This window comes from Sminthopsis crassicaudata, chromosome 1 (assembly GCF_048593235.1).
Source record: "Sminthopsis crassicaudata isolate SCR6 chromosome 1, ASM4859323v1, whole genome shotgun sequence".
Classification (NCBI taxonomy): Eukaryota; Metazoa; Chordata; class Mammalia; order Dasyuromorphia; family Dasyuridae; genus Sminthopsis; species Sminthopsis crassicaudata.
In genome coordinates this window covers 705,936,953-705,950,078 of record NC_133617.1, presented here as the reverse complement: position 1 = coordinate 705,950,078, position 13,126 = coordinate 705,936,953, and the positions used below count along the sequence as shown (strand labels likewise).

At 39.8% G+C, this 13,126-nt stretch overlaps 1 protein-coding gene across 3 annotated transcripts; it reads right to left on the bottom strand.

Annotated features, from left to right (window-relative positions):
- Window position 1: 1 nt before the first annotated feature.
- Window positions 2–5,300, bottom strand: RPUSD3 (RNA pseudouridine synthase D3). Of its 3 annotated transcripts, none has more exons than XM_074284011.1 (9): window positions 5,154–5,300; window positions 3,480–3,610; window positions 2,855–2,899; window positions 2,618–2,714; window positions 2,039–2,146; window positions 1,869–1,953; window positions 1,521–1,644; window positions 1,176–1,315; window positions 2–790 (listed from the first exon to the last, which is right to left on the bottom strand). In XM_074284011.1, exons 1-9 carry the CDS (start codon window positions 5,252–5,254, stop codon window positions 587–589), a joined length of 1,035 nt encoding a protein of 344 aa, XP_074140112.1. In that variant the 5' UTR covers window positions 5,255–5,300; the 3' UTR covers window positions 2–586. The 3 variants fall into 3 exon arrangements, with proteins under 3 accessions (XP_074140112.1, XP_074140113.1, XP_074140114.1); XM_074284012.1 differs by lacking the exon at window positions 5,154–5,300 and adding an exon at window positions 4,265–4,695; XM_074284013.1 differs by lacking the exon at window positions 2–790 and having other exon boundaries at window positions 1,267–1,400.
- Window positions 5,301–13,126: the final 7,826 nt, after the last annotated feature.

Here is a 13,126-nt window from a genome sequence, read left to right as displayed (position 1 = left end):
CTGCTTTTATGATGTTTACTGTTGGAGCAGTTAGGGCAGGGGTTGGACATAATACCAGGCTTGGCTGGCTGAAAAATGTATGGGTAAGGGGTGGGGGAAAGGCTCCTCAGGAGTCGTGATAAAGAAACACTTCTATGGGAGGTGTCAAATCCAGGAAGTAGAAGGCATTCAGAGGGAGTAGATGCTGTACAATAGAGGAGAGACAGAAATGATGGGCAAGGAGAAATACAAGCTGAAAATCAGGAAAATTTCCTAAGGCAGGCCCTTCAGAGAATATGAGAGAGGAGTCACCTTCTTCTAGAATAAGAGTGTCATCAAATAGATTCATCAGTGTTTGAATATGCCAAAAACTAACTACTACTCGGTAGGAAGCTGGATTACCTTAACTTCATTAGGGACTCGGAAGAGTCTCCAGGGAAAGAATCTTCCCAGCTTCCTTTTTTTATTTTTTGCCAAAAAAAGGCCAGGATGGTAGAAGGATTGGATACGTGCTTCCCAGACAAGAAAGCAGGCCTCAACCCTCCCCACTAGGCTCTTACCTACTTTTCCCACTTTATGAACTGAGTGCCATCTTGATTGTTGTCTGCTAATTATTCCTTGGTTTCTCTGACATTTGGAGCCCTAACTTCCACAAGGTTTGTGAAAAGAAAGGAGGTAAGGGAGCTATGAGTACTGTGGGGGCCACTGAGGTTTGGGGAAGAAGTATTTGATGCAGGTGGAGATGGAGGGGTAGAAGGGCCACTTCATTTGGAGTTATTTGGAGACGATGGAGGAGCAGCTCATTCAGGACCTATAGGGTAGAAAAGAAAGACTGAGGACACGGATCTAACAGTAAAGAAAATCCAAATAGTTGCTCTCATTTGAAGTGAAGACTCAAAATGGGAATGTGAATTTGAGTTCTCTTCCCCATGTCCAGACATTTGTTCAAAACATAATCAAGATATTATAGATGAAAGATAATTTTAAAATCTAGTCCAAATACATTTTATATGAGTCAAAAACTTATTTCACATATGCAAAGTCAACAAGAGTCAAAAGCCAGGACTAGAACACAGGTATCTACCTTCCCAGCTTTCTGTTGTATCCCATTGAATCACCAGTGACAAAAGGTATTACCCTGCTATTAGCCCCCGAACAAAAAATTAAAGGTGGGCAGGCAAAGCAAACCCAGGTACCTGTGTCTGAGGAATTGCAGTCTCCAATGGCAATAGGAAGCTTTCACCCAGGACACTGCCAACTCGGCCAGAGTACACATGATCCCCAAGCACAGGACACAGCTGAAGCACCATCTGCACCAGGAGCTGGCTGGGAAATGCTAGGGACAACAGTCACATCAAGAACTCTCCAGCTGCTTCCTGGAGCCAGATGTTAACTCTTCCTTCTGATGGTTCTTTATCTCCCTGGCCAAACATGGAGTAGCTAAGAAGACCCCAAGTGCTAACTATCAGTGGTAAACCCACCCCAATTCCTGCCCCCTTGAAAAAGTTTCAGGAACCCCAGTGGATGGCCCTGGCTCCTACCTGTAAGCGGTTGAAGCTTTATCAGAGCACAGTCAAATGTGGAATCTTCCACAGAAAAGTGGGTCAGGGTTTTCTTGACACCCTCTCTTAAGGTCTGTCGAGATGGCGCCTTCACTGGAACTACCTGTTCCCCAGAAAAGAAAAACCACTTCAAACTCTGTGCCTTGATATTCTCCCCTTCCCCACCTGCAATGTTGTAAGAAGCACCAAGGCCAGGCCACAGGGGTGCTAGATGCTAATGCAAACCATCGCTCCTAATTAGCCTCACCAAACCTCCTTTACCAAATTTATGAGAACTCATCCTCTCTTTCCCAAGAAGCAAGAAATTAATGTTAACATTGAACTTACCGGGTCCATTTCCCTATCATGATCCAGCTTTAGGGCAACTTGAATCAAACCTTTGGGAGTAGCTGGGACCCCAATAGTTACAGCCCTGAGTGAAAAGTAGAAGGTCGTCACAGAGCAGCCACCCTGGGGCACTTAGCATTGAAAAGGGGAAACTAGCATTTGCCTCTCACCAGTAGGTCACTGTGGGTTTCTGAGCTCTTCGAGAATGTATGAAGAAATTCTGGAAGGTTTTGGTTAACTGGGGAGAGCTGGAGAGGAGAACAAGTCCTGAGCTCTCCCTGATGGAGGAAAAAAAAAAAAAGTCACATTATAATTGTCACCATTAATCTATCTATAGTACTTTAAGATTTATAATAGCCTTTTCTCACAACCACCCACTGAAGTTTGCCATTATACCCTGACATCAGCCTCTGTGCCAAAGCCAAAATTTTAACTCAGCCTCTTGACTGTCCAGCGATCTTTCTACCACAGAACTTACAACGGATCCTAGGATTGATTTCACAAATGAGGAAAATGAAGGGAGAAGTAAAGTTAGTTGCCCAGGGTGAATAGTTAAGTGGCAAAACTAAGATTAGAAACTAGGTTTCCAACTGAAGGACATTTTCCCACTATCCTACCCATTGTAGGGAAGTCTACAATCCCAGATCTTGCTAGAAAAACAACCCTTCTGAACAAAGCCAGTTCTCACATGAGCTTTCAATCTGAGCTCTGCCTTTGATTTCTGGCTTAACATTATCAGTAAAACTTACTTTCCTGGAGCTCTGACAATCTGGAGCTCCTGTCTGAACCCTAGGTGCTGGCCTACTTCTGGAAGTACTGAGAGCAATGTAAGTTCTCCTGGTTTTCCTGGAGACACAAGGAGAAAAGTAATGAGGCTTCCTACCTCCCAAATTCTTTAACCTTCCTTCTGACTACTTCCATGACTCCCTTAATCCTATACAATCCCTATACAATCTAACCCACATTACTTCCTCCCCTTGCCCTACCTGTTACTGCTAATCCTTGTGGTTTGTTCAAGGCCACCAGAGGTCCTAAAAAACAAAGTAATCACATTCAGATAGATAACCTAGAAATGTAGATGAGACTGCAAAATAAACTTGTATTTATGTGATGGAATACTAAAATGAAGAGGAATAAATAAGAGAAATACAAAGAAATCTGGAAAGAGATCTTAATGAAATAATACAAAACAAAAAGAATAGAATCAGAATTATAAAGTACACCATTAATACTTTTAAGTCAGGGGTTCTCAACTTCTGCCATCAGGCCACATGCCACCCACTGAGAACTTTTATGCTGCCTGCTGGGTTAAGACAAATGGGCTGAGGGGCAGAGACAGAATATGAGTTTTTGTTTTCCAACACTCTGAGGGACAGTGAACTGGCCCCTATTTAAAAAGTTTGAGGACCACTGCTTTAAGTATTTATTTAGATGTAATTACTAACCAAACAAGTTTAACTGGTTGTACTGATGATGTTAAGTTTTTAATACAAAATTTAAACAAAAATTTGCATGGAAGCTAGCTCTAGTTCCCTTCCTGTTCCCTAAGGGACAAGAGTAAAAGAGTATCCTAGAGTTTACTGATCCCCAAATCTTCTGTCTCCCCCTCACCATTATGGTATAGCACAGCTGTCTTCATCATTTCAGCCAACTCCTCCTGACTTAGTGTCTCTGGTTTTAGCATTTCAGGAAAGTCATTAAGGTTTCCTTTCTTCTTGGTCCCCTTAAGGTACATCTGGTACCTAATGATGGAAAAAGAAATGAACAGAAATTTGGTGTCCCGTATAATAGTGAAGAACACTGGTCTTTAAGTCGGGGAGAGGTGAGTAAGTCAGTTTTGACACCATTACACAGTGCAAGTCATTTAACTGCTCTGAGTCTCCGTTTTCTTCTCTGTAAAATGAAAATTATTATCTATATACTATGTTGCTGAGGTAAACATTTTGTAAACTTTAAAGTATCAAATAAGTGACATATTCAAGGATCTCTGATTTTCTAGATGTGGGAGCTTTCTACCAAGACATAAGACTTCTGAATCTTAGTCGATGGTTTCAGGAGTTATGATCAAAAAATTAATTTCCTGTTGGTCAATCAACAAGTGTGATAGTGTTTCCCACACTCAGTTTTACCATCACAGAATTATGCACAAAACTCTGTATGATATAATAAAATATTTTACTGATATATATCTTTGAGAATTCTTGCCATATAAAGAGTCAGACTCGACTAAAAGTAACTGAACTACCACAATATAATGGGGATGAATGTACTTCTTTTGCATATATAGCATAAGATGGAATAATAACTAAAAATAAAAGATAAAACAAAAATTCTTTTTTAAATCTACACATGAACAAGCAACTCTTCTACCACTTAAAATCAGGAAAAAAAATCACCTGAGGGACAGAGGATCTTTTAGGCCTTGTGACAGTAGTTATAGAGAAAACAAGCTCACACATTTTCTGTCTGAAAATGTCTGTCTGGTTCACTTATCACTTTTACCCGAGGTGGGAGGTGGGCTTTATCACCGATACTTGAAACATGACTCGTCTTTACATTCAACAGGATTCGTCAATCTTTCAAAACCGATTTACTTTATATTATTAGAGTCCTTGTCCAGCTTGTTTTCCTAGTTAAGCTCACCGCATTCCGCCACAGGCATCTGATTCTAACTAGGTCTGTCTGAGCATGGCTTTCAATAGTTATCTTACCGTGCGGTAACATTCTACTATATTCAGAAACTAATTTCTAAAGTCATTTCCCGAAGCATGGCTCACTGCCCACTTTGTTTCCAGTTCTTTGCTATGATAAAAAGCGGCACTATTAAAAAAAAAAAAAAAAATCATGCCAGATTGAGGCAACTGACTCCCCCGGGGGCGGAGCACCAGAGCCCGACTCGGAGGCGGGGGGAAGGGCTCGAGCTCAGGAATTCTGAGTTGCAGTAGGAGGCTTCCGTCCTTAGGGGAAGCCTCAAAAGAAGTGAGGGGTCTCCAGGCTCCCCTAAAAGACCGCGCAGGCTCAGGTCATGAAGTAAAGCGGGCTAAAGCATCCCGCCTCCCCTCCCCCTCCTGTCCTTTTCTCTTCAGTTACTTCTCTTTCCTTCGCCAACCTGCCCCTCCCCCGTCCTCCCCTTTTCCCCTCCCCCTCTCTCACTTCCCTTTCCCCTCCCCCTCACAGGTCCTCAGCTCCCACGTTGTCCTCTCCCCCCACTGCCCCTTCCCACGATACTCAATGCTCTTCAGTCAGACCTCCTCCCTCTACTCCCCCCCCCGCGGGGTCAATCACCATGTTTCACTCTTTTGGGTCTCAGACTGTGCCCTGACCCCTGTTCCCGGCCACGTCCCCCCACACAACAACCGACACCGACATAAGACGCGGCCCCACATCTTGACAGGAACTAGAAAGCAGAACGGAGCAATGCGCGCATGCGCCGAGAAGGCGGCAGGAGGCGGGGTGGAGTACAGAAGGGCGTAGCTCCGCCCTCCCCTGCGGTGATTGCAGAAAATGGCTGTCAGTTAGGGGAGCCGAGAGCGGGGCCTGAAATGAGAAAGCGGGCAAGGCGGGGAAGAGGCGTGGCCTGAGAGTCGGGGGTTGGGCCGGCTCCCGCCCGCTGAGCCCGCTGGGTCTGTGCAAAACGAGGGGTGCAGGGCCCTTGGGTGACTCTTTGAGTTCCCTTCCAGTTCTCATAATTTGGTCCGTGCTAAATGCTGACCTCTCTGACCCTCGAGCTCCTCATCATCTCCCAAATTCATCCATCCTTCTTTAAATCTTCCCTGAAGCTCCTGGCGCAGCCAGCCAATCCCTACTGCCCTCCCCCATTTTTTTTTTTTTTTTTTTTTTTTTTTTTTAGGCAGTGGTAAGTATTGATTTGTTTTTTATCTTTTTTTTAAAAATAGTTTTTATTTACCAGATAGATGCACGGGTAATTTTACAGCATTGACAATGGCCAAACCTTTTGTTCTAATTTTTCCCCTCCTCCCATGGCAGGTTGATCAATACATGTTAAATATGTTAAAATACAAATTAAATACAATATATGCATACATGACCAAACAGTTGTTTGGCTGAACAAAAAGAATCAGACTTTGAAATAGTGTATAATTAGCCTGTGAAGGAAATCAGAAATGCAGGCGGACAAAAACAGAAGGATTGTCTCCCCGATTTTTTGAAGGGTTTCTTTTATATTATATATGTGTGTATAGATAGATATTTATATCTATCTATACAACCTTTTCAACATCTGGCCATTTCTCTAACACATTTTGTTCTAAAGTTTCTTTTTTCCCCCTCTTCCTCCTTTTCCTCCTCCTCCTCCTCCTTTTCTTCTTCCTCTTCCTCCTTCTCCAAAAAATAAGAGGCATGGCAGCACATGACTTAAAATTCTCCTCACCTTTTGTAATTTATCTTCAAGCTTTCTTTTTAGGTTTTTAGGAAGATGGGAGCTTCTTATTTACTAGCGAGTTAACCCCCTGACAGTCTTTGTGGCAGTGAAGCCCGGTCATTTCACAACTGGAAAGGATCTCTCTCTTCTGATGCCTGATAGAATTCACCTTTTATAGCTCTCCTATTGACAATGATACTACATCTGGTAATTCTTTAGACAATTCCCTGTGCTTTTGATGTGGCTGATGTAGGCACCAGATGATGGAGTTCGGTCATTGGCAAAATGTAAGTTTATTTAGAAGAGATTACAGACTGTCACGTTGTTTCCCCAAAGAGACTACATTTCTTGCGGATTTTTAGTTCTAGGACTAATTTCGTTAGTTAGTTCAGGGACTCGATAACTAACATTTGAAATAACACTAAACCACTTTGTATCTCATCTCAGGGCATAGAATCTAAGTTTGGAAGAGGCCTAAGAGATCATCTCTTCTCCTCCTCCTCCCATGTCATAGATGGAGTGACCAGAGAAAGTAAATGACTTGCCCATAGTCACCCAGGCAATAAATGAAGAGATGAACCCGAAGCTTGTGAACAGTTATGATGCTCTTTCCGTGACATTAAGAGGCTTGTGATCCTGAGTTAATTCCTGTCCATGCTTTTCTACAAATTGTCCATTGAGAATTTACCCAATGTCTCCTTTTGGTTATTTTAATATTTCATATGGGTGACAATGCCCTTTTTGCCCATCCTCTCAGCCTCCGTTTATATTTGCAGGTGGGGTTCCCAGAGGAAAGCTGACTAGTTTTCCCATTAGAGAACCCAGAAAGATTGGGGATCCTAATACGATTTCTTATTCTTCTTATTGTGGTGAATGAATTGGGGGGGGAGGCTTAAGTGACTTGCCTAGGATCATATAGCTAGGAAATGTTAAGTGTTTAAGGTCAGATTTGAACTCAGGTCCTCTTGACTGTATTAACCTTAGTGTTATGCTGCTAATTCCCTATATCCATCTTGCATCTTTCTATTAACTGTGTCTGGCCAGAAGGGTATGTTGATTTGAATGGAAATGGAAGCTTAATCAGGCACTATTCCTTAGAGACTGACCTTTTTATGCCCTAACTGGGAAGCCATATCAACTAGGCCAGATCTAGCCCCTAGACCAACTGAGTCTCAGGAACAACTTCTCTCTCTTAGGGAAAAAAACTAGCCCATCCTAGGTGGTCTTTGATATTTCTTCAAAAGAGCTAATAATGTTCATGGGTTACTTGGTATTGGGAAGAGTACCACTCGAGATGGGGGAATCATTAATCTATTGCTTTATTAGATATTACTTTAATTATAGTGGTATATTAAGAATCTAAATATTTTGGGATGCTATCAATCATATGCGATCACAATAGAATATTGGATCTAAAATGGTAGCCTGGATTCCAGGGGGAAAGAAAATTGGAGACAGACTTCTCAGCAGAGATGGGGGACAGTGGGTATGGAATCCTGTATATTGTCAGATGTGATTCTTTTGCCTTTGGGGTTTAAACTTTTTCTCTATAATAAATAATGAGTCCTATGTTGAGGAACATATTGAGAATGGATTGTGATGTAGAAGGGAGAGGATAAATAAAGTATTAGGGATAGGTATTGCACTTGTGATTTTATTTGGCATAGGGAATTCTATAAGGAAATTCCCTCTACCAATTCAAGTTGGCCTTTTCTCTATAATGGATATTCTTAGAGAGTTATCTAGATCATTGAGAGATGAAGTAACTCACTTGACCAGGGCCATGTAACCCCTTTGAGTTGGGAGGCAAGGCTTGATAGGATCTTCCTGGCTTCTAGGCCAAGGCCAGGAATTCTTAAACTTTCTTTTTTCATCTGAGAAATTGTTCCATGACCCAGATATATAGGTATATAAAATAGGTTAAAAAATCAAACATTTACTGATAATAAATCATAATTTCCAGCCCCCACATTCACTTCCAAGACTCCATATAAGGTCACAAACCACAATTTAAGAAATCAGACACTATACCACAATACCTCTCTAATGAGTTGTGAATTGGGTGGGAGCAGTAGGGTAAAGAGTACTTAAACCTAATAAAATAGCTGTAAAATAGTTTATGTGTGGGGAGGGAAATTTCATGACATTGTTTGAATCTAGACCTATATACCTGAGAAATCAGACTTGTTGTTCAGAAACCAGATGTGTTTAATGTTTAACTTAGCACTAGATTTTGCTGACTAGAAACCCAGTCAGATCAAAAGATTGATTCAAAAAAAATGTGAGTTTTCTTTTATTAGACATCTTATACTACCTAGAAACTGCCTCCATGCTAGCCAATCAGCTACTATTTCCTTGTACCTTTGTTTGAATTTGAAATAATGTGTAACTTATAGATATTAGGGTTGAGCAACTCTCTATTCTGCTGGACAACTTCATGAATTTTTTCTAAATTATTACAGTCTCAGGTTTTGTTCTCAGCCAACATGTGATGTCACTGTTTTTGTTTTGTTTTTTTTTTCTCCAACAATGGAGAACCTGGGTTTGAAAAGAGCACCAGCACAATAAGAATCACAATGTGATGGCAGAAATAATTTCTTTTTATTCAGACTTTGATTAGTTTGTCATGTGCTGATGGTAGGCACAAAATGACAATGCCAAATGTTGGTGTTCAAGCTTATGAAGAATTCACAATGGCCAATCTCTTTTGGCAAGATAGGTTTATTTAGGAGAAGAGATTACAGACAAAATAAAGGAATACAATAGACACCAGAAATGGTAAACATGAATAGAGTTGGAAGAGCATATAGTTAGCAAGAAAGGAGTTTTAATAATTAATGATGGAAAAGACAAGCTTCTTAGTGGAACTCACAATTCCCTAAGAGAAAGGGAACACCCCATGAAGTGCCCTTAGCTGGCAGGATAAAAGAAATAAAAAGAGAAATGGAGTTTGAGAAGAGAGACACCATGAAGCATAGTGGGGTTAGGAGAGATACCATGTGGCATGGGTAAGGGGTAAAGGGAAAGAGACCACAAGACGGAGTGTCTCTATGGACTGACCCAAAAGAGTGGAGCCAAGATGGTGTGGGCCACAAGCAGATTTATAGGAAAATTTAACTTCAGGGACATGACTGGGATTTCTTACACAAAGTGGGGCTTCCCATGACCCCCACAGTGGGTGAACCTCAGGGGTGTGACATAATTTGGATTTCTCACTGGAGGACCTCCTCAGAGGGTGGACCCAGTAAGCCAAACTGATTTCTACCAGAGCCTTTTCGTCTACTCCAGAGAACAATTCCATCAGTGGTACAGTTTTTCTCAGCCAACTCCACCCAGTTACTGAGGGACCTCATCAATGACATTATGTTAGAATGTGAAAGACCTTGTTTTTCTGTTTAACATCTTCCCCAATTCCCTCTCCTACCCACAAAAAATAAAGCAATCCTCTAAACAAGTAAGCAGACCTGCAGAATAGGGTGATTGCAAATGACACTTTATATGGCACTTTAAAGGTGTCTCATTTGATCCCCACAACCCTTTGAAGTAGATAGATCACTCATGATTACCTTCATTTTAGAGGTAAAGGAATTGAAGCTATGAAAATTGATGACTCTTCTTTAGCATCACTGAATGGAGAGTTGAATTAAATATTTATTAAGGGCTTACTATGTGAAAATACAGGACTAAGTGCTGAGGATACAAACAGAAAAGCAAGACTGTCTCCTTCTAAGGTTTTCACATTTTTAAGGGGGAAAACAACAAATATAAACTTAATCAGTAGTAAAGTCTTCGAATTTCTAAATCCAGGGTTCTTTCCTTGAAACCAGTTTATAGTTTAGCTAAATACAGGTCATTCCAATAACCCAGGGCAATATAATGGGAAAAACAGAAAAAAGGGGTTCTGCTTTAAAAGGGACTGGAGCTGACCCATCTGTAAATTTCCAAATTGGCAAAATAGATGAATTAGAGCTGATGAATCCATAAGCAGCCTACAAAACTCTCAAATGTAGCCAAAAAGAGATTAAAATGTAATTAGAAAATGTTTAACAAATTAAATACAAATACAACATAAATAATATTAGTGTGTGGTTTTCTAAGTCAATATGCAATCTGCAGGGATTTGAGTTTAACACTGCTGATTTAAGAGAACAATTTCTTCTTTACTAAAACATCTGCCTTGTATACTTTGGCTAGCCTTTTGCTTATTTACATATACTTCAGAAACATAACTGTTCACATTCATATAACATTTTACATGCCTTCTTTGTTTTTGAGACTTTAGCTGAGATTTATTTTTTAATATGTAATATTTTATTTTCCTCAATTACTAATGCAATTAAATTTTTTTTCAACTGAGTTATACATTTTATCCCTCCCTTCCTCCCCTCCTTATCCCTAACATGATAAGCAATCAGTATATAGGTAATACATGTACAATCATGTAAAACATTTCTATATTAGTCATTTTGTACAAGAAGACTCAAAAAGAATGAAAGAAAAAGTGAAGAATAGCATGCTTCAGTCCAAATTTTTAAAAATATTTCTTTCTCTGCAGGCAGATAGTACACTTCATTATTAGTCCTTGGATTGTTGCATTACTAAGAATAGCTGAATCATTTAGAATTATTCTTCATACAATATTATTGTTACTATGTACAATATTCTCCTGGTTCTTCCTACTTTGCATCAATTCATTTAAGTCTTTCCAGGTTTTTCTGAAATCATCCTGTTTGACATTTCTTATAACATAATCATTTACATATCTTATTACTCTACTCTTCATGAAAATCTATATGGCCTTGATGAAAAGGTTATAACTTGCTAGTTAATGGTTAGACACAGGGCTAGTTATTGATAGAACCTGGATTTTGACTCTAATGTCCTATATTCTTTCTATTCTAACAATGATTTGTATCCAGTTCATGAAAGTTCAAGGAATGGAATGGTATTGTGTTATAATACATAATCAATATAAATAATTCAGAGAAGTTTGGAAAGACTTATTTGAATTGATATAAACAGAAGTGAGAAAAATCAAAAGAATGGGCACAATGACCACAGTAGCATAAAGGAAAATATCGAAAGATGGGAAACCTGATCAATGCAGCCTCAGTGCACTGTTAAGAGCAGTCATCAAGATGAGGGTACTTATTTACTTCTGACAAACTTCCTGGAGCTAAAAGCACTCAACTCATTCAGCTATTACCACAACATGAAAATGGAACAGGAAATTGCTTCCATTGCACAGATAGCTAAACTGACACAGGACATTTTCTGGCTTAGATACCCACTGCTCTTAACAAATTGATCTTCTCTTTCCTGCCTCCCCTTCTCTTCTAGCCTTGAATCCCAGGCAAAGCTCAGTGCTTCTCTGATCACTCCAGGTTTCCCCAGATGATTTGACTTCATTGCTGGGTTAGATTTTTTTTTTTTTTTTTGGCAAAGATACTGGAATGGTTTTGCTCTTTCTCCAGTTCATTTTATAAATAAGGAATTAAGGTATCTGAGTTAAATAAGTTGCCCAGGGTCACATAGCTAGTAAGTGTCTGAGACTGGATTTGAATTTGTGAAGATAATTTTCTTGACTCCAAGGTCAGTGCTCTATCCTTGGTACCATTTAGTGCCCAAATAATCTACCCTAAAACCATTTAATTCATGGGGTTTGGCATAGCAAAACTTAAATTGCTGCATCCAGACCATCACACCAGGTTCCTGTAATTTTGTACTCCCAATTATACTTTTCTTCTTGGAATTTCATAACTTTATTTATTTTTTCCTGAGGCTGGGGTTAAGTAACTTGCCCAGGGTCACACAGCTAGGAAGTGTTAAGTGTCTGAGATCAGATTTGAACTCAGGTCCTCCTGAATTCAAGGCTGGTAGCTCTATCCACTGCGCCACCTAAATTTTATAACTTTAAATGCTATTCTTTCATCTCTTAAGGAATATAAATGGATCAAATCAGTATTGCTTGTCATAGAACAGAGACAGCAAATTATAACAGAAAATCAACTTCACAGGCAGGAAGACCTGGGTTCAAAGTCCCTGCTGAAACATATTGGCTCTCCCTGCTCTAGACAAGTTACATTATAAATTGCATAGAAAATTCTAGTTTGTATTGGTAAAGTTTTTATGCTAATAATTCATACTTTTCCCTGTAGAATATAAATACCCACACACATTTATCCACAGACCTATAAGACTTTTCTTCTTTGTTAGAACTTATGTGTATCTGAATTGGCATTTCACATATAGTATCCTAAAGTATGTGTGGGAAGGAACTAAGGTATGAGTTAAGGGAATACCATGAGTATCTCTCTAAGGTTTTTATTTACTTTCTGAAAGGCAAACCAAACCCCTTTCCTACATCTTGCTAGTTAGTTGGTAAACTCTTGCAGTAATTGTCTCTTGCCTTTTGCTATCTCCCAAAACCAGTTAATAATATCTTCTACATTTTGCCCATAGACTTGAAATGTCCTGATAGAGCTATAGAAACTCAAAGCCTCTGAGGGCATGGATGAGAGCAGCCATATCTCCCTTCTTAAATAATCTTGAGTAAATCAAAGGTCATTTCCAGTGTCACTCAGGTCCTCCTGGCTTCAGGGCCAGTGCTCTATCCACTGAGACATCTAGGTGGCCCCTCCACCCAAGTGTCACTCAAAGGTCCCACAATCTAGATTTATAAAGAGAATTTAGCAAATAACACCTTACCTTCCTCTGTATGCATTACGTTCCTAGAAATTTTTGCCACCCACCCACAATAGTATATCTTTAACCCATCTGAGATAGAACTTTTCCCCATAAACAAAAAAGGAAAGCGAGGAAGCAATTTTATTGTTGTCAAGCATTTAAACAAAACTGATTAAGTTTTATTTTATTT